The sequence below is a fragment of the Limtongia smithiae genome (assembly GCF_038497785.1).
Source record: "Limtongia smithiae strain NRRL Y-17922 unplaced genomic scaffold V1518scaffold_3, whole genome shotgun sequence".
Classification (NCBI taxonomy): Eukaryota; Fungi; Ascomycota; class Lipomycetes; order Lipomycetales; family Lipomycetaceae; genus Limtongia; species Limtongia smithiae.
The window spans coordinates 1125710-1147353 of NW_027117624.1; the positions used below are offsets into that span (position 1 = coordinate 1125710).

At 55.6% G+C, this 21644-nt stretch overlaps 11 protein-coding genes across 11 annotated transcripts; 7 read left to right on the plus strand and 4 right to left on the minus strand.

Moving 5' to 3' along the window:
* Positions 1–118: 118 nt before the first annotated feature.
* Positions 119–1399, minus strand: V1518DRAFT_414137 (uncharacterized protein). Its single transcript, XM_066903486.1, has one exon. It carries the CDS (start codon positions 1357–1359, stop codon positions 346–348), a length of 1014 nt encoding a protein of 337 aa, XP_066760949.1. The 5' UTR covers positions 1360–1399; the 3' UTR covers positions 119–345.
* A 39-nt stretch (positions 1400–1438) lies between these two features.
* On the plus strand, positions 1439–2330 carry V1518DRAFT_414145 (uncharacterized protein). The gene is made up of 5 exons (XM_066903487.1): positions 1439–1518; positions 1569–1622; positions 1681–1734; positions 1782–1844; positions 1915–2330. Exons 1-5 carry the CDS (start codon positions 1504–1506, stop codon positions 2224–2226), a joined length of 498 nt encoding a protein of 165 aa, XP_066760950.1. The 5' UTR covers positions 1439–1503; the 3' UTR covers positions 2227–2330.
* Positions 2307–3818, minus strand: V1518DRAFT_371733 (uncharacterized protein; the record flags this gene model as incomplete). Its single annotated transcript, XM_066901365.1, has 1 exon — positions 2307–3818. One exon carries the CDS (start codon positions 3816–3818, stop codon positions 2307–2309), a length of 1512 nt encoding a protein of 503 aa, XP_066760951.1.
* A 444-nt stretch (positions 3819–4262) lies between these two features.
* V1518DRAFT_432361 (uncharacterized protein) lies at positions 4263–5977 on the plus strand. Its single transcript, XM_066906208.1, has 2 exons — positions 4263–4446; positions 4510–5977. Exons 1-2 carry the CDS (start codon positions 4366–4368, stop codon positions 5614–5616), a joined length of 1188 nt encoding a protein of 395 aa, XP_066760952.1. The 5' UTR covers positions 4263–4365; the 3' UTR covers positions 5617–5977.
* A 216-nt stretch (positions 5978–6193) lies between these two features.
* V1518DRAFT_426453 (uncharacterized protein) lies at positions 6194–7400 on the plus strand (the record flags this gene model as incomplete). Its single annotated transcript, XM_066905987.1, has 2 exons — positions 6194–6301; positions 6351–7400. The coding sequence occupies 2 exons, from the start codon at positions 6194–6196 to the stop codon at positions 7398–7400; spliced, it is 1158 nt and encodes a 385-aa protein (XP_066760953.1).
* Positions 7401–8077: 677 nt separating this feature from the next.
* On the plus strand, positions 8078–9939 carry V1518DRAFT_426454 (uncharacterized protein; the record flags this gene model as incomplete). The annotated part of the gene is made up of 2 exons (XM_066905988.1): positions 8078–8176; positions 8239–9939. 2 exons carry the CDS (start codon positions 8078–8080, stop codon positions 9937–9939), a joined length of 1800 nt encoding a protein of 599 aa, XP_066760954.1.
* Positions 9940–10028: 89 nt separating this feature from the next.
* V1518DRAFT_449470 (uncharacterized protein) lies at positions 10029–12837 on the minus strand (the record flags this gene model as incomplete). Its single annotated transcript, XM_066906498.1, has 6 exons — positions 10029–10884; positions 10938–11658; positions 11711–12322; positions 12381–12490; positions 12546–12651; positions 12727–12837. 6 exons carry the CDS (start codon positions 12835–12837, stop codon positions 10355–10357), a joined length of 2190 nt encoding a protein of 729 aa, XP_066760955.1. The 3' UTR covers positions 10029–10354.
* A 96-nt stretch (positions 12838–12933) lies between these two features.
* Positions 12934–14923, minus strand: V1518DRAFT_449476 (magnesium transporter NIPA-domain-containing protein; the record flags this gene model as incomplete). The annotated part of the gene is made up of 5 exons (XM_066906499.1): positions 12934–13920; positions 13971–14423; positions 14474–14564; positions 14620–14785; positions 14825–14923. 5 exons carry the CDS (start codon positions 14921–14923, stop codon positions 13380–13382), a joined length of 1350 nt encoding a protein of 449 aa, XP_066760956.1. The 3' UTR covers positions 12934–13379.
* Positions 14924–15399: 476 nt separating this feature from the next.
* On the plus strand, positions 15400–17793 carry V1518DRAFT_414162 (Clathrin/coatomer adaptor, adaptin-like protein). The gene is made up of 7 exons (XM_066903488.1): positions 15400–15503; positions 15574–15661; positions 15714–15727; positions 15781–15824; positions 15873–16162; positions 16211–16545; positions 16594–17793. The coding sequence occupies exons 1-7, from the start codon at positions 15485–15487 to the stop codon at positions 17697–17699; spliced, it is 1896 nt and encodes a 631-aa protein (XP_066760957.1). The 5' UTR covers positions 15400–15484; the 3' UTR covers positions 17700–17793.
* Positions 17794–18496: 703 nt separating this feature from the next.
* V1518DRAFT_426458 (uncharacterized protein) lies at positions 18497–19261 on the plus strand (the record flags this gene model as incomplete). Its single annotated transcript, XM_066905989.1, has 1 exon — positions 18497–19261. One exon carries the CDS (start codon positions 18497–18499, stop codon positions 19259–19261), a length of 765 nt encoding a protein of 254 aa, XP_066760958.1.
* Positions 19262–20072: 811 nt separating this feature from the next.
* On the plus strand, positions 20073–21524 carry V1518DRAFT_362024 (uncharacterized protein; the record flags this gene model as incomplete). Its single annotated transcript, XM_066901216.1, has 2 exons — positions 20073–20576; positions 20847–21524. Coding segments are annotated over 2 exons (1182 nt in total), but the record flags the coding sequence as incomplete, so codon positions are not given.
* Between the last annotated feature and the right edge of the window lie 120 nt (positions 21525–21644).

Below are 21644 nucleotides of genomic sequence, written 5' to 3' on the forward strand. Positions count from 1 at the left end.
GCCTTCCGGCCTTCTGGCCTTCTGGCCTTCTGGCAGAAGCAAGCCGGAACATTGCGCAGCGTTGTGGGAGGAGGGTGTGCAGGGGTCGGCAGGCCGGGGAGAGCGATGACCGTGCCTTGCCCTGTGACGTCACCGCCAGCGAATGGAAACCACGCGCGCCTTCCAGAACTGCCGGCGACTCGCAGATCGCGGCCGCGAGGTGACGTGTTCGGGCTGTACCCAGGTGTGGATTGTGCTATATTGTGTACATTGCTGCTGCAAGGAATGCCGAAACAGAACGCCCAACTCCGACGGATCGTCCTCAAACACGCGCGCCCACCAGCGGCTGCTCCGTGCACATTCGCCTCACGTAGACGACTGCCCCACCGCCGTCACCGCTGCCGTCGTGCTCTTCTTCTTGTGCGACCGATGCGCGCCCTTGCCGATCGTCCGGCTCATCACCACGCCCCGGAACTTCGACATCAGTGCGCTTGGCGGTAGCGGCGGGCCCCGCTGCTCCGCGCCGCTGCTGCTCACCACGGCCGGCCGTGGACGCGAATCAAACGAGCTCAGTCCGGCCTCCGGTGACGGCAGCGTCGCCGGCACTGCTGCTGCAGAACCGTTCTCAGTAGCGGCGGCAGTGGTGGCGCTCGCGGCTCCACTCGTAGACGTCTTGCGCTGTCGCGGTGGCGGTGGGTGGAACTCCACAGCCGGCAGCCGACCCTGCATCTGCAGCTGCTGTTGCGGCGGCATCGACGCGTCAATCACGCGAAACCGCGACGAGAGCTCCACCTGGCTCTTGAGCGGGCCGATGCTGGACCAAGCCTTTGTCGTGCTCTGCGCAGAGTGAGAGGTAGGCGCTGTATGGTCCGGCGGTGGTGGTGGCGACGTGCATACCTGCGGGTTCGACCCATCCGGCTGCTGGAACGTGTGATGCATTGGCCCCCGTCGCACCAGACTGTGCTCTTGCCGCACAGGCTTCATGACGAGCACACCACGACCCTGATATGTGCTGGTCAGCTGCGCCGAGTGCTGTGTGTCCGCAGCCGGAGCCTGCAGTTCTGTGGACGACACCGGCGGCACTGTGAGTGCCAACTCCTGCTGCTCCGTCGTTTCGCTCTGCGAGATGGTATTATCGATGTTGCTGTGCGAGTGCCGACGTGTGCTTTGTGGACTTGCGCTGCGACTGCGCTGCTGTGGTTGCTCTCGCAAAGTGTGAGTCGATGATGCTGATGATGATGATGATGCTGCCTCACGCTTCACGTCGACCATGAAGTTCGGCGTCATGCTGCTGCGATTATCCGACGGGCTGGCGCACGGCCGGCGCACGTCGACGCGGAACCTGCCGCAAAGATGCTCGTAGTTCTGCCGCGCAGCCATGGGGGAGTGGATGCACGGGTGGGCTGGGAATATGGCGAAGATGCAAATGCTGAAAGACAGCGTCGCCGCATTCGCTCACCGCCAGACCGGCAGCCGCTATCGCGGGTAGCCCACGCACCAGCCCACATCCCCTCCTGCTCCCCGATGTCGCGTCGTCCTGTGAGTGTTCTAGTGTTTACTCTCCTGTAGCAGCTACCCACACTCACCAGACTGGCACTGACCCCCCTCGGCCCCGTCGTGCGACCGCGAACCCGGCTCCGCGGGTAACTGCCATGACCTCTACATGGCCCTCTGTACACCACTCACACTTCCTCACTGCAGACCGAGGCCGCGAAGCAGGCGTTGCGCAGTTTTTACTGTGACCTATGCTCCAAGGTGTGTCCGGCTCCCTCACCCACTCTCATCGCCCACTCACTCCTCAGGGCTACAGTCGCATGGACGAATACGACACTCACATCAGTAGCTACGAGCACCAGCACAAAAAGGTCCCCTCCATTGTCCTGCTACCTTCTTATCTGCTCTCCTGCACATCTACTCATACACATCTGTCTCCAGCGCTTCAACGAACTACGGCACATGCAGCGCGACCCTTCCACCGCGCAGCAGCGTCGCGAGCGAGAAATGAACGAGGCGGGTATGCATGCGATCGCACTCAACAGCAAAGTACTCGCCACAGGACGCAGCAGCGGCGGCGGCGGCTTCAAACGCGTCACCGGCGCGTCGTCCACACCTGCAGTGGCTACCGCCTCGACCTCCCAGCAAGACACAGCCCCATCTACACAAGAAGCACGCGTTGCAGAGCAGGACTCCGACTCTGAAGGCGAGATTTCCTGGGACCGATACGATCCCGGACATCCGACCGACTAATGACTTCATTTATGAAAACGCTTTTGTTCAGAGCACCTCGACGATAAACGTACAATCAAAACATGACACAAATAATACATTCAAGTCAACAGCTTGCCACTGATAATCTCAAATACCATCCGCCGCCGCAGCCGTTTCATATCCTTCTGCGAGAACGTCAGAGCGACGTCGCGCGACAGCACCTCAACCGTCTTGCATGTAAACACGCCGCAATCGTACCCGTTCTCCTGCATCGGCGAGTCCTTGGCGACAACAGTCTCCCACTCGTCAACATCGTCCATGGCCACTCCCTGCGTACGCGCCTCGTTCGCCACGTACTCCATAAGATGTGAAAACGCGCCGCCGGGCCCGCCGCCGAGCGAGTCGTAGTACTCAAATTTCTTCTCCTTGATGTTGATCACGCTCACGCACCAGTGCGTGTTGTGCACGTTGATCGGCACGAAGATGTAGTCTATGTTACCCATGTTCAGCTGTTTCCGCTTGCCCCACCGTGCCACGCCAAGGTATCCCTTGGATGCCAGCGTCGTGAAGAAATGCGTTGTGTAGCAAAACGTCTTTGGAAACTGCCGGTCTCTCTGCGCCGCGTGTCGTCGGCTGCGATCCGTCACCATCTCGAGGTAGAAATCAATCACATTATCGTTCAACCACTGCCTATCCCCAAGCGTGCGTAAGTCGCCAACGCTGATGTCAATTCTGAACGCTGACACAACCGTGCGTCCCAAATCTCGACTCTGCAGCGCCGCATCGACCGTGCGCTGCTGCTCGGGTGTGAGATCATTGATTGCCTCGCGCCGCGGCTTCCGCAGGTCCGCAATGGCTTGCATCCGCTGCCGCCGCCGCTCCTGCAGCGCGCGCCAGCTTGGAAAGTCGCTCGCGCTGCCTTCTTTGATCAGGTGCCGCAGCAGCTCCGTCACGCTCTGTGAGTCTGTGAGGTTTGGCGGTAACGCGCCAGAACGGCGAGGCAAGACGGCATTGCGCGCGAGCAGTGTGCGTTGAGGGGTAGCTTTAGGCGTTGCAGACAGACTGTCGGCCAGCGGCGAAGACGGCAGGCCGTTGAGAAGACGCTGTGATAGTCTGTGCGCAACACCAACGTGGACGCCGCCCTGTAACGCTGCAGCACCATACGCGGCCGCACTCTTCGCCATGCGTTGACCGCGCGCAACAGAGTCCTTGAATGGGCTGCGGTACTTGACTATCCTGTTCGCGTCAGAAACACGCGTGAACATCGACCTCCGCGTCGGCGTTTCCGACAAGCTGCTATTACGTGCCGTTTCTCCTGCCGATGTCGCCGTTGTCGTGGCTGTGGTAGTAGGTGGAGGCAGGAGTAACCGCATGGCGCCGTAGTTCTGCTGCGATAGGTTTCGTCGATGCAGTGCAGCCGCAAGCTTTGTTCTCCGGTCTTCATCGACTTTGGAACGTGCTGAAGAGTGTCGACGCACGCGATCGGGAAGACGCGCACCGTATGGCTGGCTTGGTAGCGGTGCGGTGTCGAATAGCGGTGGTGTTGGCTGTTGTTCGCCTAATATTAGTGGATCAATGTATAGTGGCTCATGTACTGGCTCGTCCTCCTCGTCGTCGCTGTCAATAATCATCGACTCTGCAGTAGATCCGCCATTCTGCGGCGGCGAAGACTTTGCCGGCATGGATCTGATATCCTCGAAGTGGTCGAGCATGATTACATCGTCGTGGCCATCAGACACAGGCACCGACGCGCGCGTCTGCAGCTGCGACGGCACAATCTGCCGCCCACCGACTCTTCTCTCGCCGTCAATACCAAGCCCATTCCCATTGGCGCGCGCAGCAGCGCGATCCGCAAGGCGGTGATGTTGTTGTTCCTCAGCGTCAAAAGCAAAAACGCGCGCGAAATCAAGCTTCCCGAGACACCAGGTGACGAACTCGCCGAGATGGGCGAGCGCACCGAGGCGCTCACGAACGGCGTCGCCCATGCGGCCGAGAAGGATTGTGAGCGCGTGTGCCACGGCCGAGTTGAGGGATGGGAGATGGGAGGTGGTGAAGACGAGGGTGGTTCCGGTGCAGTTTGGGAAGTGTACTGACGCCTCCGCGTAAACATCGCGAACTCCCTCCTCGTGTACGCCGGCGCCGGTCTGCAATCACTGCTCATCCTACGTGTTCTACACAATGAACCACGTCGAAATTACATGGCGTGGTCCTCACAACGCAGACTTTGTGCTTGGGTACCCCGGCATCGCTGCGCTCTGGGTACGTGCTACGAGAACAGGAAGCTGCTGATCTGTGCTGATCTGTGCTAACATTCACGCGCAGCCTCGTATTGCAGGCAGCTTGCTTATTAAATCAAAGACTGTCAAGGACCTTGAGATCCACAAAGTTGTTATACAGCTGGTCTTGGTGGAAGATATCAAGGGCAAGAAAGGAGAGAACACGAAAGTCAGCTTCGACATCGGCAACCCGATGCCGTTGTACGTACGGCAGTCCAAGGACGACAGCTTTGTGCTGATGGATCTGCCGTTCAGTTACACATTGCCGTATGCCTGGGATAACCTCGAGCTCCCGCAGACGATGAATCTGACCTTTCAGGGCGTGAAAACCCGCGTCGCCGTGAGCTACAGACTCCGCGCGGTTGTGACTTTCATGAACAACACGAGTACAGAGCATTCAAGACTTGTCACACTCTTTGACTACAGCAAGACGGCAATCATCAGAAGTCTTAGCGGGGACAAACCGGCGAAAAAAATTACACATGACAACGCAACGGGCAAGTTCACGCTTCAGACCGGCACCTCGTACGGTCCCGGCGACAGCATCAACGTGAATGTGGAACTATTCATTGTCAACAGAGGAGTGCTTTCGGCTACGTGTAGCGGGTACACCATGACGCTCATAGAGACCGTGACCACAAAGTACGACGACAGTAAGCGTACAGGCAAAATTCTCCCCTCAAAAACCGAAACATTGACAGTGCTCACTGAAGGACGCCCGCCGCTCATTAAAGGACACCCGTCGCCTAAGGATCCGAACGATGACAGATTACAATTGCCCGACATATTAAAATTCCCCATTAAATCCACTCTGCCGGTCCGCGACGTGCCCAAAGAAGGCGTCCTCGACATGCCGCAGGAGGAAGAGCGGATGCCACACCTCATGAGCTCGCGATACACAAACATCGGCAACATGTTCGAGGTCACATACCTCTTGCGAGTGGACTTGAAGTTGAGGCTCGGCAAGGACATCTTCGCTGAGTGGCCGATCACCCTGACGCCGTTCAGCAGCGAGGTCTGCAAGCAGTTCGCCGAGCCCATGGCGGCCGCTCAGCGGGTCGCGGAGGCAGCGTTCGATGGTCCTCTCCAGGGAAGATTCCTGACCCTGGAGAAACGCGATGACCACAACAAGAAGTTCAGACTGATTGCATAGTGCGACTAGAGCGTGGTGTTTGCAGTGGGGCATGGCGTTGCATATTCGATTCTTTTGACATATTCTGGATATATACCGTTTAGTAACTAGCAACTCGATCAGAGAAGAACTGTGTCTATGGTTTACGACCGCGCACTTCACGCCCGCAATGGCAACAGCCATACGGAATCCGACGCGGAGATACACCGAGACTGGAGAAAAACATCACTCTGCACCCGCTCCTTCTGCGGCCGCAGTGCTGCCTGGCGGATAAAGCAAGATGCGCAGGCGGTGAGCGTGGCAGGAGCGGGAGGGTGAACAAGAAGAAGAGAAGGGGGAGCGAAGATTTTATAGAGGCATGCATAACAATCCAAACTCCGCCACGGTCATGATGACCATCATCACCACCACAAACAACGCTGTAGAACCAGTAGAATTAGTGGACTACCCCGGACAATACTTGTGTACACTCGTCCACTTGTCTGAGCGAACTCTCCAGCAGTGCAGTTGCGTCGCTCGTAAGATCTTCCCGTTCAGCGTACACTCCTCCGCCATCCATTCACTCTCCCCCGCCACACAGCCCTCCGTGCTTCAGACAATGGCGACGGGGCAGCAAAAACCCACGTCATCAGCGGTCGCCGTCAACATCCGCGGCCCGCCAAATGCGGATTTTGTGCTCGGATATCCCGGTATCAATGCAACAAATGTAGGTCTGTCTGCTCGCGCGAGCTGAGTGCAACTGACGACAATCACAGCCAAGAATCGCCGGTGTCGTCGAAGTGCGCGCACCACATGGCGTTCCATTCAAACTGGCGTCGGTATCGCTGCAGCTCTACCTCACCGAGGTGGTCGGCAAGCAGCAGGAGTCGTACCGGATCCACAACCAGCTCGTCATCTACGACCCGACGACAATAGGCACTGGTACCAACAACAGCAGCAAGGCACTGCTCGCGATTGACCTGCCATTCATATATCCACTTCCCTCGTCCTCCGCAAAGCTCCCCTCGACCATATCCGGCGACGACATCGTCAATGCCAGGTATTCGCTCTACGCTACCGTAGTCGAGACAAATGGCGTCACGACACACATGTACCGTCCGATTGCTATCACACGCTACGACGGCATATTAGCGTATATGCCGATTAAGAGCGTGCCCTACGTCGCAACACTGCCTGATCAAAACGTGCAAGTTCACCTAACGCTAACCAATGGCCAATGCTACGGGCCTGGCGATATGCTTGAGCTTGACGTATTTGCAAGAGACACACGAACTGGCGGTAGTGTGTCGCGATTATCGTCAATCAGTTGGACGGTGGAAGAATACATCACCTTCGGCGAGAACAGCAAGCTCGATCCACGGTCTACGAAGCTGGTAGAGAGCAGCAAACCATGTGAACGCGGCGGTGGCGTACGGTTCAACGCTACGTTTTCGTTTGACGTGAAGAACAGCAACAGCGACCGCTTCGTCGATGCAGGTGACGGCCAAGGCCATCCTGTCGGCCTGCGCACGCGGTTCACAAACTCGGGAAACAATTTTGCGATCAATTACTACTTCACCGTGCGTCTGCGCATCGCCAGCACCGACTACGAAATCAAAAACAGGCTGCACGTCATGCCACTTGGCAAAGCCGTGCGCGAGATTATCTATGAATCATTAGACGAGGCCGACATCGGCGCGAAGATGGAGGCGGCCGCTCCGCACCGCGAGTACTTCGCCGTCGTGCCGGGCGACCAGGTCGGCTTGCGCAAGCTTGGAGTGACAGACGCTAACGCGTCACGATTTTTGCAACTATCGCTCTCGTGAGATCGCATTACGACACACAATAGGAGTTTCTTGGTATATAATGGTGTTGGCTGGTTATCTAGTTAATTCGATTGTTGTGACCTTAGGCATTCAAATGATCCGACGTTACGTCAGATTGCACATCATCGAGTAGCTTAACCTGCAAGGACTCGATGAATGGATGTCAAACTGTGAAAGTGGAGGACGGTCAGTCGCAGATCCACTACTAACCCAGGCACATGAACTGAAGCATCAGGTTAGGGCATCAGGTCCAGTTCTTGCGCGTACACCTCCGCGCTTCTCGAGTGTCCACACGACCACGGCTCACCCAGTCTGAATCAAAAGGCCAACAAAGATGGCAAACCCACAACACGGCACGCCATCTTGCAGATTGCGCGACTATCGCCGTTATTCTCTTGTCGCAATCATCCGTTCCTCCTTTCGTTTTGAACACGTTCTGAACTCCGACTACGGCACGCCTCCAACGCCCTCACGCCCTCCCGCTCCATTGCTACGGTTCTCTGTCGCACAACAGCATTTTCCTACATACAGCTTTACGGCTTCTGCAGTTTAAAATGGGTTTCCGTCTCATTCTACATTTTTTTGGCACGCTGGCATGTGAATCACAGGCAAGTGACTTCTCCTCCGTCCATGGCGATCTTGTATCTTACACTTCTTGATAACCATAGACTACCATCATGCCTGAGTCTTTTCCCGCTCCAACCGCAAAGTCCACATTGGAAACTCTGGACAAAATCACTCTTTGGCGCCGTTTCACGCGTTCCTCTACTCTAACGGTCAGGCCTCCTCCATCACATCAACTCGTCTCTACGAACAGCCTTCTAACTCTACTCCATAGCCTCCGCATCAGCAGCTGAACTGCGCTCTCGCTGTTCACGCAGATTATCCGTTTTTGCGCCAGAATGTCCATGGTCTGGAACCATACCCGTCCCTGACTCTCATCGCCACTCGAGGCATTCTCCACAACGACGCGCGACATGCTTGCGCGGCGCATTCGCCAAAGTCATGGAAGGAACGTTTGAGGTTCATGTTTCGCGTGCTCAAGGTTAAGCGCAGATTGCGTATTGTTGCTTTTGCTGCGCATGAGTATCCGCTGCTTTTCAGTGCCAGCAATAGCATCGACTTAGATGCGCACTCCTGCACGTCGTCTTGCTTTCCTGCCGCCGGTCGTCAATCTTCGCCTACAATTGACTATGATGGACCGATTGTCGTGCCTATCTCAGCCGCAGAATTTGGCGCAAATCCGAAGGATGTGTCCATAATCCAGTCTTTGTTGCTTGGTGCTCTCGGCGACATTACGCGTACCAGCGTTGTTATCCAGAACTTCGAGTACGGCAATTCCGTGGACATTGACGTTGAAATTTTTGACGAGAATGATACCAAAGTCGTCGATAATACCACACCTACTGTTGACTCAGAGTATTTCGTCGAGCAGAACGAAGGGGATAAGCTATTGGATGACGACAAGTTCCTAGATGTCTTGTACGACATTGATACCGATGTCATTACGTATGACGCGTACCCATCTATGGATCTCACGGTTTCAGTCGAACTTGCAAAAGAAAAGGACAAGTCGTTGGGGAACGACTTGTTTCTTGATGTTTATTGCAGTGTTGAGACTTACGCGTTCTTGTACCATGTTGACGCACCTCCGGATCTCGTGATCGTGGTCGAGCATGAGCAGAACGAAGGAGAGACATCGGGCGTTGCAGTTCTGGACGTCGCGTGCGCTGTTGAAATGGATTCTTTCCAATACGACGTGTACGTGTCGAAACACTTCGCAATCGCTATTGAGCCCGCGACGGACGACAAGTCGATCAACGTGGACGACAGTTTGGTGGATTTTCTGAGTGATGTTGGGACGGATCTGTTTTCAGATGACCTTAACGCGCCAGAAGCTCTCATTGCAATCACGCTCGACAAGGATAGAATGACTACCTTGGCGAGCGACAGCATTCCGGATTTATTGGATTCTATCGAGGCCGACGCCACGTCTTGCACGATGCCGTTTGAGGCGGCACAGGCTCTCGACTCTGCGCATGGCACTACAGACGGTGACGGCAGGGTACTAGGACCGGAGACGTTGGAGAGCCGACCTTCTCTCGAAATCTCCGCTCACACCAATTTCAGTATTGATGTGGATGTCGATGCCTCCATCGAAGCTGCGAGACAGCAGAGAACGTACGAAGACTTGCTACTGAGTGCGATCGATTGGCAACCGAGTCCAGCAGCGCAGTACATTGCATTCCCATCCGTCGTGGATCGTCCTGCGCAGACTGTATTATCTGACTCCTTGCGCAAGGTTATTGGTATCTATCTCGACAGCGAGGCGCTGGAGAACTTCGGATCTGCTACTATATCGTACCGGCATGGGAGATACATATACGCACCTTCGTGCACAACTTACGGCAATGGTAATGGTGCGGGGCCGCTGAGTGGTGACTTAGAAGATCATCGTGATGAAGCCTCGCCGATGGAGAGCGCGTCATCTTTTGCAGCGGCAGTGTCGGATGGCGTGAGCAAGTGGATATGGGGCTGAAGAGACTGTCGTGCTGAGGCAAGAGGATACCATTGGCGGTTGCTCTGTCGGAGTTGATGGTTATTATACCTTGAGTTTTTGGCATTAGACTTGCCTGTGCTTCCTATTGTTGGATGTCGTGGAGTTGCGATGATAATGTTTGCCAATACCGCTGAATGTAATGTTTGTTTGATGCGACTAACATGCGACGATAGATTTTCGATACCAATGATAACATTTCGTATTCTGATTGCTGTAGTTGCAATATACCACTGTACAATTTGCGCCATTACACTCGCTGCCGGCGGTGATGAAAGTGCAGTAGCTGTGTTTGCTATCAGCACAGAGCTCCATGATATCTGTACATGCTCTCATTAGGATCTCTATCTTATAGTAACTTCTATCGCTTCTCAATCTTGCCACCGTACATCACGCTCTACGCACGCGGATGTGCTGCTGCTGCATTCACACATCGCCGTTCATAATACTTCACAGCACGACGCACCTGCACAATATCGCACCCCGCAATCTTAGCCCCTGCGACATACAACACCTGTACCAACTCAGTCTCACGTGTTGTTGTCGTTGCAAGGGCATCCGGCATACGCTTGTTGATTCCATACAGCTTGTATCCTTCGCCGGGGGCATGTGGTGTTATGTTGTGTGATGACGGATTGCGGGGCGGGAGGGGGTATGTGCTTGCTTGGATTTCGATAATGGTTGCCGCGTGTGGATCGCCGCCAGAATACTGTGTAGTTTCGAGATTTGTGGCGTGGATGGAGCCAGCAGGGCATGATGCAGCAGCGTCGTCGTCAAAAGTTGTGCCATCGTCCGCCTGCGTCGCTGTAAACGACGACATTTGCGACGAAATAAACCCATACTGTTGTTTCTGTTTCTGTGCTGTCTCTAAGGGATTCTGCTTAGCTGCGCCAGTTATTGGAAACAGGTCGAGAAACTGGGCCGGTGCTATATCCAAAAATTAGTGAATTCGTTCAACGTCATATCTAAGTGAAACGTACGCAGAAAGCTCCTAGCCTCCTCATCAGGCCCCTCCTCATCATCGTTATCATCATGCACAACCCAAACGCGTTCATAAAATTCAAAAAACCGAGATATCTCGTCTTCGCTCCAGAACACAGGGTCATGCGTATCGCAAAATAGCCTCCCACCGTCCTCGTCGTCGTCGCCTTTGCCTTTTATCATCGTAGTCTTCTCCGCTCGTGTCACCGTCTCTGCCTCGGACGATGGAATCGGTATCGCCATCCGCTCATGCACGAGTCCGAGTCGATTATGACGCCGCGTAACATCATCCGTCGCCTCAATACCCTCCACGATCCACGTCTGCACAAGTCGTGCCGCCCACTTCTCAAAATCGAACAATTGCGCTGCAGATGCTGCGTCGGACACGCAAAAATGGCACCGGTCATCTAAGCCGAAACATAGTTTCATGGCGATGATCACGAGCGCGAGGACTGAAATTTCCGGGTGTGGTCGCGATATTCTACCGCTTCGTGTGGAACCTCCTGGCACGGGTATTCTGAATGAAAAATCTGCATCAGCGAGGACGCAAAGCCGGCGCACGGCGGGGTAGATCTCAAGTGGAAGGAAGAGGTCGTGGATGAATCTATACAGTAGAAGCGTTCGCGCAGGTGGCTCCGGTACGACAAGGCTAAATTTTGCGAACAACAATTCCGTTATGCGACTGCACGCGGTATGGAACGTGCCAGGTACCGGATAAGACTAAACTAGTCAGTACCCGCACAAGAGGAAACCCGACAAATAGTCCACATACCTTTGAATACAGCATTTGGCGATACCTAAATTCCAAATGCCGCTTCATCTCGTACGGAATACGCTTGTCCGCCCGCATGAATGGCATATCAAAAGATCTCGCAGCGCGGGCAAGGTCGCAAAGAAATACTGGTAGCCTCAGTACACGGCATGCGATGTAACAAAGTGCAACAGTGTCTACGAGCGGCAACTTTGCAAATTCCGTCGGCGCACCAGCCCCTCCGCTGCGGCGACCCCCACGACGTTGTGGTGACGACGAGGCCGACTTTCCTGCAGTTAGTGACAGTGTGGATAATTCCGCACGAATGCTATCCTCAGACGCCACATCATCATCTTCGTCTTGTTCCTCCTCTGACGATGATGAGGAGTCTCCCAGTGCAGTGTCCCCGACATTGTCCTCGGAAATCTCTTCGCTCACATAAACCTCGTTTTCATCTTCGTATGGCCGTTTCCGTGACGGACTGCTGTATTGGTGAATCGGTTGCGTGTCTGGCAAATCGTCGTCAGCACCTTGTTTGGTGTCACCGGTGTCTTCGTCGGCTCCAAAGTCAAGAGCGACGTTGTCGATACCTATGCCTTCAAGGTACATGATCCACAACGCCTTCATGATGCTCTGAATTGGGTTCATGAGTATTTGGTGTCAAAGAACGAAGGTCTTCACGTTCACTCACCTCAATCTGCGCCGGGGCGCCCATCTTCTTGATCAGCCACGCCGTCTGACTCCGCAAAACCTCCTGGTAACATCGCAAGTACAATGTATATCCCTTCCGTCCATAGTATTCTGTATCCAGTATAAGCAATGCTGTCTCAACCCATCACGCGACCAATGAACATACTGCTCGAGTCCGCGACAGGCTTCGCCCGCGGCGGGGCCGGCAGCCGTATAGTTCTGCCCTGAGTGCCAGTGAAATCGTCTTCATCTTCACCAATTTCAACTGCGCCCTGCAAAAATGCCAAAGAATCATGTCAGTTATCTCTCTCCTTCTTCTGCACCACAGTCCATGTAATGCAGTGTACCTCCTTCTGGTGCCCGTTCTGGCAGTACTGAAGCCCATCGACGTTGTGCCAGAGCCGCGACCGACAGTTATCAATTCCGCAGACTGCACCTGCGCGCCATTCGATGCTCATGACACATAACTCCGTTTGCTCACAAGTGGTACTGTCGTCTTGGTCGCAGCGACGCCGGTGTTTGGACTTGCAAGTCTGCAGTTGGGAGTTTCGTGAACGCACTTTCTTGCATTTCACTAGTTTTTCAACCGTCGCAACAGAGGCGCAAGCGCCTACGGACGACCTTATATATAGCTTAACAGTTGCTTATCTAACTATTGAACTAGTTAAACAAGTTACAAGAAGCCTCAAACAAGGCTATCATGGGCATCTTCAGCTGTAACCCGCTCCGGCCGCCACTCAACCGTCGCTCTCCCTGTAGCTATGCAAACATAACCTAATAAGCACTCCATACGAGACACATTTCCCAAAATACAAAGGAAAAACCCACGAAGTTAACCAAACGGCAAAAAAAAGACGAAATGCAGGCGAGGAACAGAACAAAAAATAAGGAAATAAGAGAGTAGTCTATCGGACATGTTTACGCTATGTCCAGACACAACAAAAAGACAAGGACACGAATCCAGACGCGGAATCCAGGGTATCTGTTGCGATGGGATAGCTCATCTATAGGTAGACGCACGGGGAATTTCGTAGGAGCGCTCATACGGCCAGGCAGCCTCGACCGGAGATGCCTCGGTTGACACGCGGCTCTTTATACTACTGCTCTTTCTTAGTCCGTTCAGAGGCACATCCATATCATCGTCTGAGTCCTCGTTTATGTCCTCGTCTAGTCTCGTCAGACCTAGACCGTGCTCCTCGTAATCGCCAATCAGGCGCGCCTCTTGCCGCAAAGAGTTGCTTGTACTTCGACGATGCAGTGCGATGCTATTGCTGTTTCGCGAGAGCGTGATGCTGCGACGCGATTGGATGCTGGCAATGCCATTCTCCATGGGGATCGAGTCCATCATTGTGCGCATATTGACTGACATGTTGGCATCGGCGCGCGACATGTTGAGGAGGTACACGCCGCTGAAGATGATCAGGAAGCCGCAGAGGAGAGAGAGCGTGTTGACAGCGTTGTCAGTGTTGAAGCCGTGAAACAGAATTGCGGATGCGACAAGAGTGCAGGTTGTAAACGAGACGTAGTAGATGGGGTTGACGCTAAGTTTGTTAGGATGTCAACTTGTACTCAACCAACGCAGAAGACTTACATGGATGTGTCGAACTGGTCGAGCGCCTTGTTAAAGTAGTTCATCTGCGTAAGAATGCACACGACAACGACGATAGCAAACACATATGTGGACGGGTGGGAGAACTGGTTATTCCCGCTCAGAGTGAGCTTGAGTGCGATACCGAATCCCTTGATAGACATAACCGAGACCGAACCAACAGCGGAGCAAATGGAAATATAAATCAGAGGCGAGCGACGACCGTACTTTGGCGCAATTTTGTAGATCATAACGCCAGAGAAGACCGCAACCACGGCACAGTAGAGAAGGAAGCCTGGCTGAATTGCGTACATGAGAATCTCGTCCACAGTCTCAATCTCACGGTCTGGCGGGGCGTGCAGAACAATGATGACCGAGCCGATTAAGCAGATGCCGCAGCCCATCCGCCCCAGCACGCCGAGCTCTTCTTTCAGAAATATGGCCGCCAGTACCGCGCTGGATGATCAGTATAAATACGACGGAGATAAGATAATAGGAACACATACCCAATGAGAACGCTCAACGCTCCTAGAGGCGTGACTAGAATTGGCGGTGCGAATGTATATGCTGCAAAGTTTGCGACTTCGCCAATGATCACTGGTCGCCGCGTTAGCATGGCGGTTTCAGAATAGGGAAGTCGAGGCGTGTTTACTTGTAGTCATACCGGCCCACCAGATGGGGTTCCGCAAGTATTCGTATCCATTTCCCTCAAATCCATGCTTGTCCGACGCATCTAGAAGGCCCTGGGTTGTCTGTGTTAGCGAGAGGTGTGGATCAACGCGCGGTGTTGCGTGCACACCTTCTTTGTGATAATGAAACTAGTACCTGGTATTGATTAGCAGCAGGACACTCATCACCTTCGCAATGGCAGCCACAAAACACGCACCAATAGCTAGACTGCTGCTTACGGCCAGACCGAGACCGATATACTTGTCCTCAACTTGGAGAGCACTCATTGTGGGGTGAAAATACGCCGGATCCAGGGGCCTGAAGGTAGTCTGGTTGCTACGGCCCACAGGTGGGTAGAAATGTCGCGAGTGTGGGAGCGGAGTCTGAGAGTAAGTCAACAGGTTGCACGGTGCGTCCGGTGTGGGCGTTACGAGGAGCCAAGGGCGGGGATGGAGGGGAGATGGAGGAGGAAGAATGTGCGACGAGGCAACTTGTCCACGCGGCGGCCGCACTGTGCTCCCCGCCCTCGTGGCCACGGCTTCACCAACACCCTCCGCCACAAATTGCCACCTCTGCCTCGTACAGTGCTACTAACACTTTCTCTATACATCTACAGTGCCGGGAACCATACGCCGCTCCGGCTGCGCGATCGCGTGGCGGCGCGGCGTGTTTGCCAACTGCCACTTTTGCGCAGACCCGACGTCGCGAGGGTTAGGGCTCTCTGCGGCTCAGCAGCAGTGGCGACGATGACCTGACTGTTCATTCGCGAGTAGCCCACGGCTAACACGGTAGCGTGGCTCTGAACCAAAGTGAAGCCGGCAGCACGCTCTCGACTCACTCTTGACAGCATGTCGTCGTCGATGCGAGGTGAGTACAAAGAGCGGCTGCGTTTGTGGGGGGTAGTGAGCGTTTGGGCTCATGATGCCGTCGTACGCAGGGCTGGTGCAGTTCATCGCAGACTTGCGAAACGCGCGCGCACGGGAGCTCGAAGAAAAGCGAATCAACAAGGAGCTCGCGAATATACGGTACGTGTGTTCCGCCGAGTAGCGCACTCTTATGCTAACTGGTGGCGTGCAGGCAAAAGTTCAAAGGTAGAGTCAGATCAGGGATGTCAGACTTTGGCCAGGAGTAACACATGATGCAGATTCTAATTTGAACGGCTATCAGAAGAAGAAATATGTTTGCAAGGTAATAATTGCTACGTCATGTATGTGATGCAGTGCTAACCCAACACAGCTCCTGTACATCTACATCCTGGGCTACAACATCGATTTTGGCCACCTCGAGGCACTGAATCTGATCGCGTCCAACAAATTCTCGGAAAAGCAAGTCGGCTACCTCGCAGTCAGTCTGCTACTCAACGAGAACCACCCTTTGATCAATTTGGTGCTCAACAGTATACGGAAGGACCTTAACGACGTGAATGAGCTGCACAATTGTCTTGCCCTCCATGCTGTGGCCAATGTTGGCGGCAAGGCTATGGCGGAGACCCTGAACACGGACGTGCACAAGCTTTTGATATCACCGTATGTTTAGTGGACGTATAATTAAGAGATGGTCGCTAACGCGAGCAGTGTGTCGAAACCCGAAGTGAAGAAAAAGGCAGCGCTGACACTTCTCAGACTGTACCGCAAGACCTCGCACGCAGTGCAGAAGGAGTGGGCGGAACGCATAGTGAACCTGCTCGACGACCCAGATTTCGGTGTGGTCACCGCTGTCGCGTCGCTTGTTATCGTGCTCACGCAGGACGACCCGGAGACTTACAAGATCGCATACGGACGCGCCGTGAACAGACTACATCTGATTATCATTGAGAAGAGATGCCATCCGGATTATCTTTATTACCGGGTCGCCAATCCGTGGTTGCAGGTCAAGTTGTTCCGGCTGTTGCAGAATCTCCCGCCGACAGGTGAGTCATGAGATTTAGAGAGCTAATAAATAGGGCTAACACACGTAGACAACGCGGACGAGCTGGCATCTTTACTGGACGTGCTTCAGCATACGCTGGATCACTTTGGGCAGAACGTGCCGAACGTGCAACAGAGCAATGCGCAGAACGCAGTGCTGCTTGAGGCGGTCAATCTCGCGATACACATGGAAGTGAACATGGCGCTAATGGACAAAATTGTGTCGCGTCTGTGCGAGTTCATTTCCTCACGCGAGACGAACCTGCGGTATTTGGGGCTCGACACGATGTCACGGCTGTCTGAGAAGACTGCGGATATGGAGCCAATCCGGAAGTATCAGTCCACAATTTTAGGTTCGCTCCGGGACCGGGACATTTCCGTGCGCCGAAAGGGCTTGGATCTGCTGTACTCGATGTGCAACTACCAGAACGCGGAGGTGATCGTGGCAGAGCTGATGAGCTACCTTGAGACTGCGGACTTTGCGATCAGAGAAGACATGGTGATCAAGATTGCGATTTTGACGGAACGACACGCGCCGGATTATAAGTGGTACATCAACACGATTATGAAGCTGATCTCGGTTGCGGGTGAGTACGTGAGCGACGAGGTGTGGCAGCGGGCGGTGCAGATCGTGATGAACAACGAGGACCTACAGCCGTACGCAGCGCACACCTTGTTGGCGTACCTCAAGGGCCCGGTGTACTACGACTCTCTCGTGAACATTGGTGGCTATGTGCTTGGAGAGTTTGGGCATTTGATTGCGGATTCGCCGGGCTGCAGCCCCATCGAGCAGTTCATGGCACTGCAAGACAAATTCGGCTCCTCTCCGCCGGCGACTAAGGCATTGCTCCTGTCGACATACATCAAGTTCGTGAATTTGTTTCCGGAGATCAAGCCGCAGCTACTGCAAGTGTTTGTCACTTACTCGCGGTCGCTGGACTCTGAGCTGCAGCAGCGCGCATGTGAGTACTTGGCGCTGGCGCGGCTGCCGACGGACGACCTGCTGCGCACGGTGTGCGACGAGATGCCGCCATTCCCGGAGCGCGCATCGATCTTGCTGACAAGGATCAACGAGCGGCAGCGCTCGGGCAGTCTGGCGACAGACAACGGGCTGAAGCTGGAACCACCAGTGAAGCCGCTGATTGAGGGATTCTAAGACGAGCTAGTGGTTGAATAGATGTCAGCGTAAGGTGTTTGTAGTGTAGCGCAGTGGACCGTGACTCGTGCACTTTTCCTTCCACCCATTCTCTCTTCCTCTGCAGGATTTTTTCCACACCGCACGCAGAAACCGCTTCGTGAGACAGGTCTAGCTTGTAAGTTGCCAATTTTGTTTCTCTCACGTGGCGGCAAGCGACATCATGATGAACCTTTGTCGCCCCAATCATAGTAACCTTAACCCGGTAACACTTGGATGATTCGACTCCTAGCCAAACACACGGATTATCTGATCACTGTCATGCTTGTCGCGCGAGAGAGATATTGCCGAAGAGCTTGTTACTAACGTGATCATGCACAGGTCGACTAGAACAGAGGTGAGAGATTTTTTGGTATCGGGTGTCGTTTGAATGATGTTCCAAGTTACTATCAAATTCCGAAGCAAAACTTTTTGTACCAATGTGGCCACCACATATGCCTGAACTATGAGACCCGAGATGATTATACTACTGCTATGTGTTCATGACTGACTCCAGAAGAAGGGATCGTCGTCGGTTGCTGTTGACGTAAGTGCTCTTCTTTTGTTCGACGAGATGCAATCCAATGATGAACACAAACAACTTTTCCATGCTAATCATGAAATACAATGATTATATCTAAATATTCGAAAAAGTGCTTCTGAGAGTGCATTTCGCGCTGCGTGTGGGGCAATACGCTGACAGCAGAGTCTAGTGGCAGCGAATGCGGACGAGCGCGGTGTGCAGAACAGTAGCGTCAATTTCGCGGAGTATATACACGATGAGCGAGGCTGCGATGCCAGACCAGGAGCGGGTGGGTGTGCTCACGGATGCGATAACCCATGTGCGCGAGAAGGTGGCCGCCGCGGCCAAGCGGAACGTGGTGAACGCGCCTGTGGTGCGACTTGTCGCAGTGTCGAAGCTGAAGCCGGCGTCGGATATTCTCGGCCTCTACAAGACCTGCGGGCAGGAGCACTTCGGCGAGAACTACGTGCAGGAGCTGGTTGAGAAGGCCAAGGTGCTGCCAGCGGAGATCAAGTGGCACTTTATCGGGAGCCTGCAGTCGAACAAGTGCAGCATGCTAGCCGAGATCCCGAACCTGTACGCGGTGGAGACAGTCGACAGCCTGAAGAAGGCGCGGCGACTGAACGACGCGCGCCCGGCGGGGATGTCCCCGCTGAACGTGTTTATCCAGGTCAACACGTCAGGCGAGGCGAGCAAGAGCGGGCTCGCGCCCGGCGCCGACGTGGACGAGTTGGCGGCCTACATCGCGCGCGAGTGTGCGCGCCTGACGCTGAAGGGGCTGATGACGATTGGGTCTGTGGCGATGTCGCAGGCGAGCGGCCACGGGGCGGCGCTGGAGAACACGGAGTTCGCGGTGCTGGTGGCGCAGAAGGCGCGGCTGGAGGCGGCCTTGGGGCTGTCTGGGCTGGAGCTGAGCATGGGGATGAGCGAGGACTACGAGAGGGCGATTGCGCAGGGCTCCACGAGCGTGCGGGTCGGCAGCCTGATCTTTGGCGCGCGGCCGCCGCGGAACGGGCACTAACTTCTCCGAGAACGCGATCCATGAATCGCGTGAGCGCGACGATCTGCTGTTCGTGACACCGTCAAGGGTCTCGTGTGGGTCACAGTCACAGCACGTGACTGGATCACTGACGTCAGCTTCCCCGCACCGCCGGGCTGCCGGACGAGGCGATGCGGGGTAGCTCGCGTGCGGAAATTAGCAGCGCGTCGCGTCTGCGCCGTCGCCAGCGCACGGCGGCGCGGTGCCGCGCTCGCCTTTTGCTATGGCAGAGTGAGTAGTAAACAGCACTCTCTTCCCACTCTTCGGGCAGTCCCCTAACAGTTTGCAGCATCGCGCTTCTTAACAGCCGTCTGGCCACTACCGCGTAGCGTGCGGCGCTGAACAGCCCAGTGCGGCGTCGGTGCTGTGCGGCCGGCCGGGTTGGGAGCGGGGCTGCGGGCGCACCGCACTGCAAACACTGACCCGACTGCGGCAGGTCTGCCGCGGATCACGGGTCCGGGGCAGGGCATCTTGCGCAGAGAGATAAAGCGGAGTCGCGCCTCGCCGCTCTCTGCTACACCACTTCACCATGGCCGCCCTCGGCACCCCCATCCACTGGAACCCCCAGTACGCGGACCACGCTGCAGCAGACACAGCCCCAGTCCGCGCCCAGCGCACCCCCTCCTGGATCAGGTCGCTCTCTAGTCGCGACTCGGCGCCTTCCCGCCGCTCCTCCGCTTCGTCCTCCCCACCCCGCCACCGCGACTCCGCCGTCCACGACGACGACACCTCCGCGATCGCCCCTGACCACCTCGCTCCCCTTGCACGCTCCGTCTCAAACGATGATGCCGCTGTCCACCAGAAGTCCGGCTTCTTCTCCTCTGCCCTCCGCCGTCTCTCCGCCGGCTCGCGCGTCTCCGCAGACCACAGCACCACCTCTTCCGCGAATACCCGCGGCGCCCGCGTCGTGTACAACAAGACCGCCAATCGGCCCATGTGTCCGCTCAAGGAGCTGCGCGCCATGAAGATGCAGCGTGTTGCCTTCAAGGTTGACGAGCTCGACGATGATATCCTTGCCAAAGAGCCGCTCTACTGCCAGATCCGGCGCGCCATCAAGTACCAGCAGGCTCTGGTCGACCAGCGCCGCAAGGCTACAGCCGCCAGTGGCTGCGCGGGCGTTGTGAACGATGCAGGATGTGTTCTAGAGGATAGAGAGAACATTGCCGGCCTCAATGGCTTCGCACGACCACGACCAAAGACTGACAAGAAGAAGGCGTCTGCGACCGCCTCACAACCCGCCAAAAAGACAGCGGCGGCACCGCCCCTCTCCGCCGCTGCCGCGCAACGGCAAGTCGCTGTGACCACGACCCCGCTGTCGCCCACCACCTCACCTACCTCGCCGCCGCTCCCGACCGTGCAGGACACGGCCGTAGTCGCATGCATGCTCCTCGACGGGCCGGACTCTCCGGCCTGCAAGGCGGCCGCCGCAATGGTTGCAGAGGAGACTGAAATGGCAGAGCGCGAATCGCCCCCTGTGTCCCCCGTTGACAACGAGCAACAGAAGCCGACCATCGCGACCCTGCTGCGCGCGTTCAATGCCGCTTCCCCGACCCCTTCGTCCGGTGAGGCCACCACCGCTGCCAGCACCACCGCCGCCGCCGCCGCCAGCGCAGCCGAAAATAGACGCCCGTCTGTCACCTCCATCTCGAGCGTGAACACGCAAACCTCTGTCGGCTCGAATGCAACAACAACCTCCACCGCCAGCAGCACGGGGCGCGTGCCAGAAGACCTCGGCAAGCTCTATGCGCGCTGCTGCAAGCTGCGTGAGATCCGACCACTGCAGTACTTTTACAACCAATGCGTGGGCAAGACCGAGAGTCTCGACTCGTTCTGCCTCGCTCCCGACGTCGGCACGACCGTCGTTAAACAGGAGACCGAGATCGCGTTCGTGCATCTGCAAGTCCTCGCCGACTTGTTTGCGTGCGTTCCCGTAAAGCATGTCTACGCGGGATCCGCCGCGCTTGCAGAAGACATGATCAAAGCTCTCGTCGCGTCGCTCTGCCACTCTCGTGCTCTCGAGTCCGTGTCCCTCCGCGGCACCCGCATCACGCCCTCCGGCTGGAAAATCATCTGCTACCTCGTCGCCATGAGCTGCTCTCTCCAGGAACTCGATCTCACCGGCATGCACCGCAAGCACGCGGACTGGTCGCTCCTCGTCCGCGCGCTCGAGGCACGCACGCACAAGTTGCGCGTAGTGCTGACGGACTCGGATATCGGCGATGTCGACGCCGCGCGCATCCAGGCCGCCTACGAACGGGCCGCGTACGAACAGCAGTCTGACCCACAGTGATTTTGTTCGTGTACATTACTATTAACGACTTTTGGGATCTGATACATGGTGTCTGTTTTGTTTATTGCTTATGAA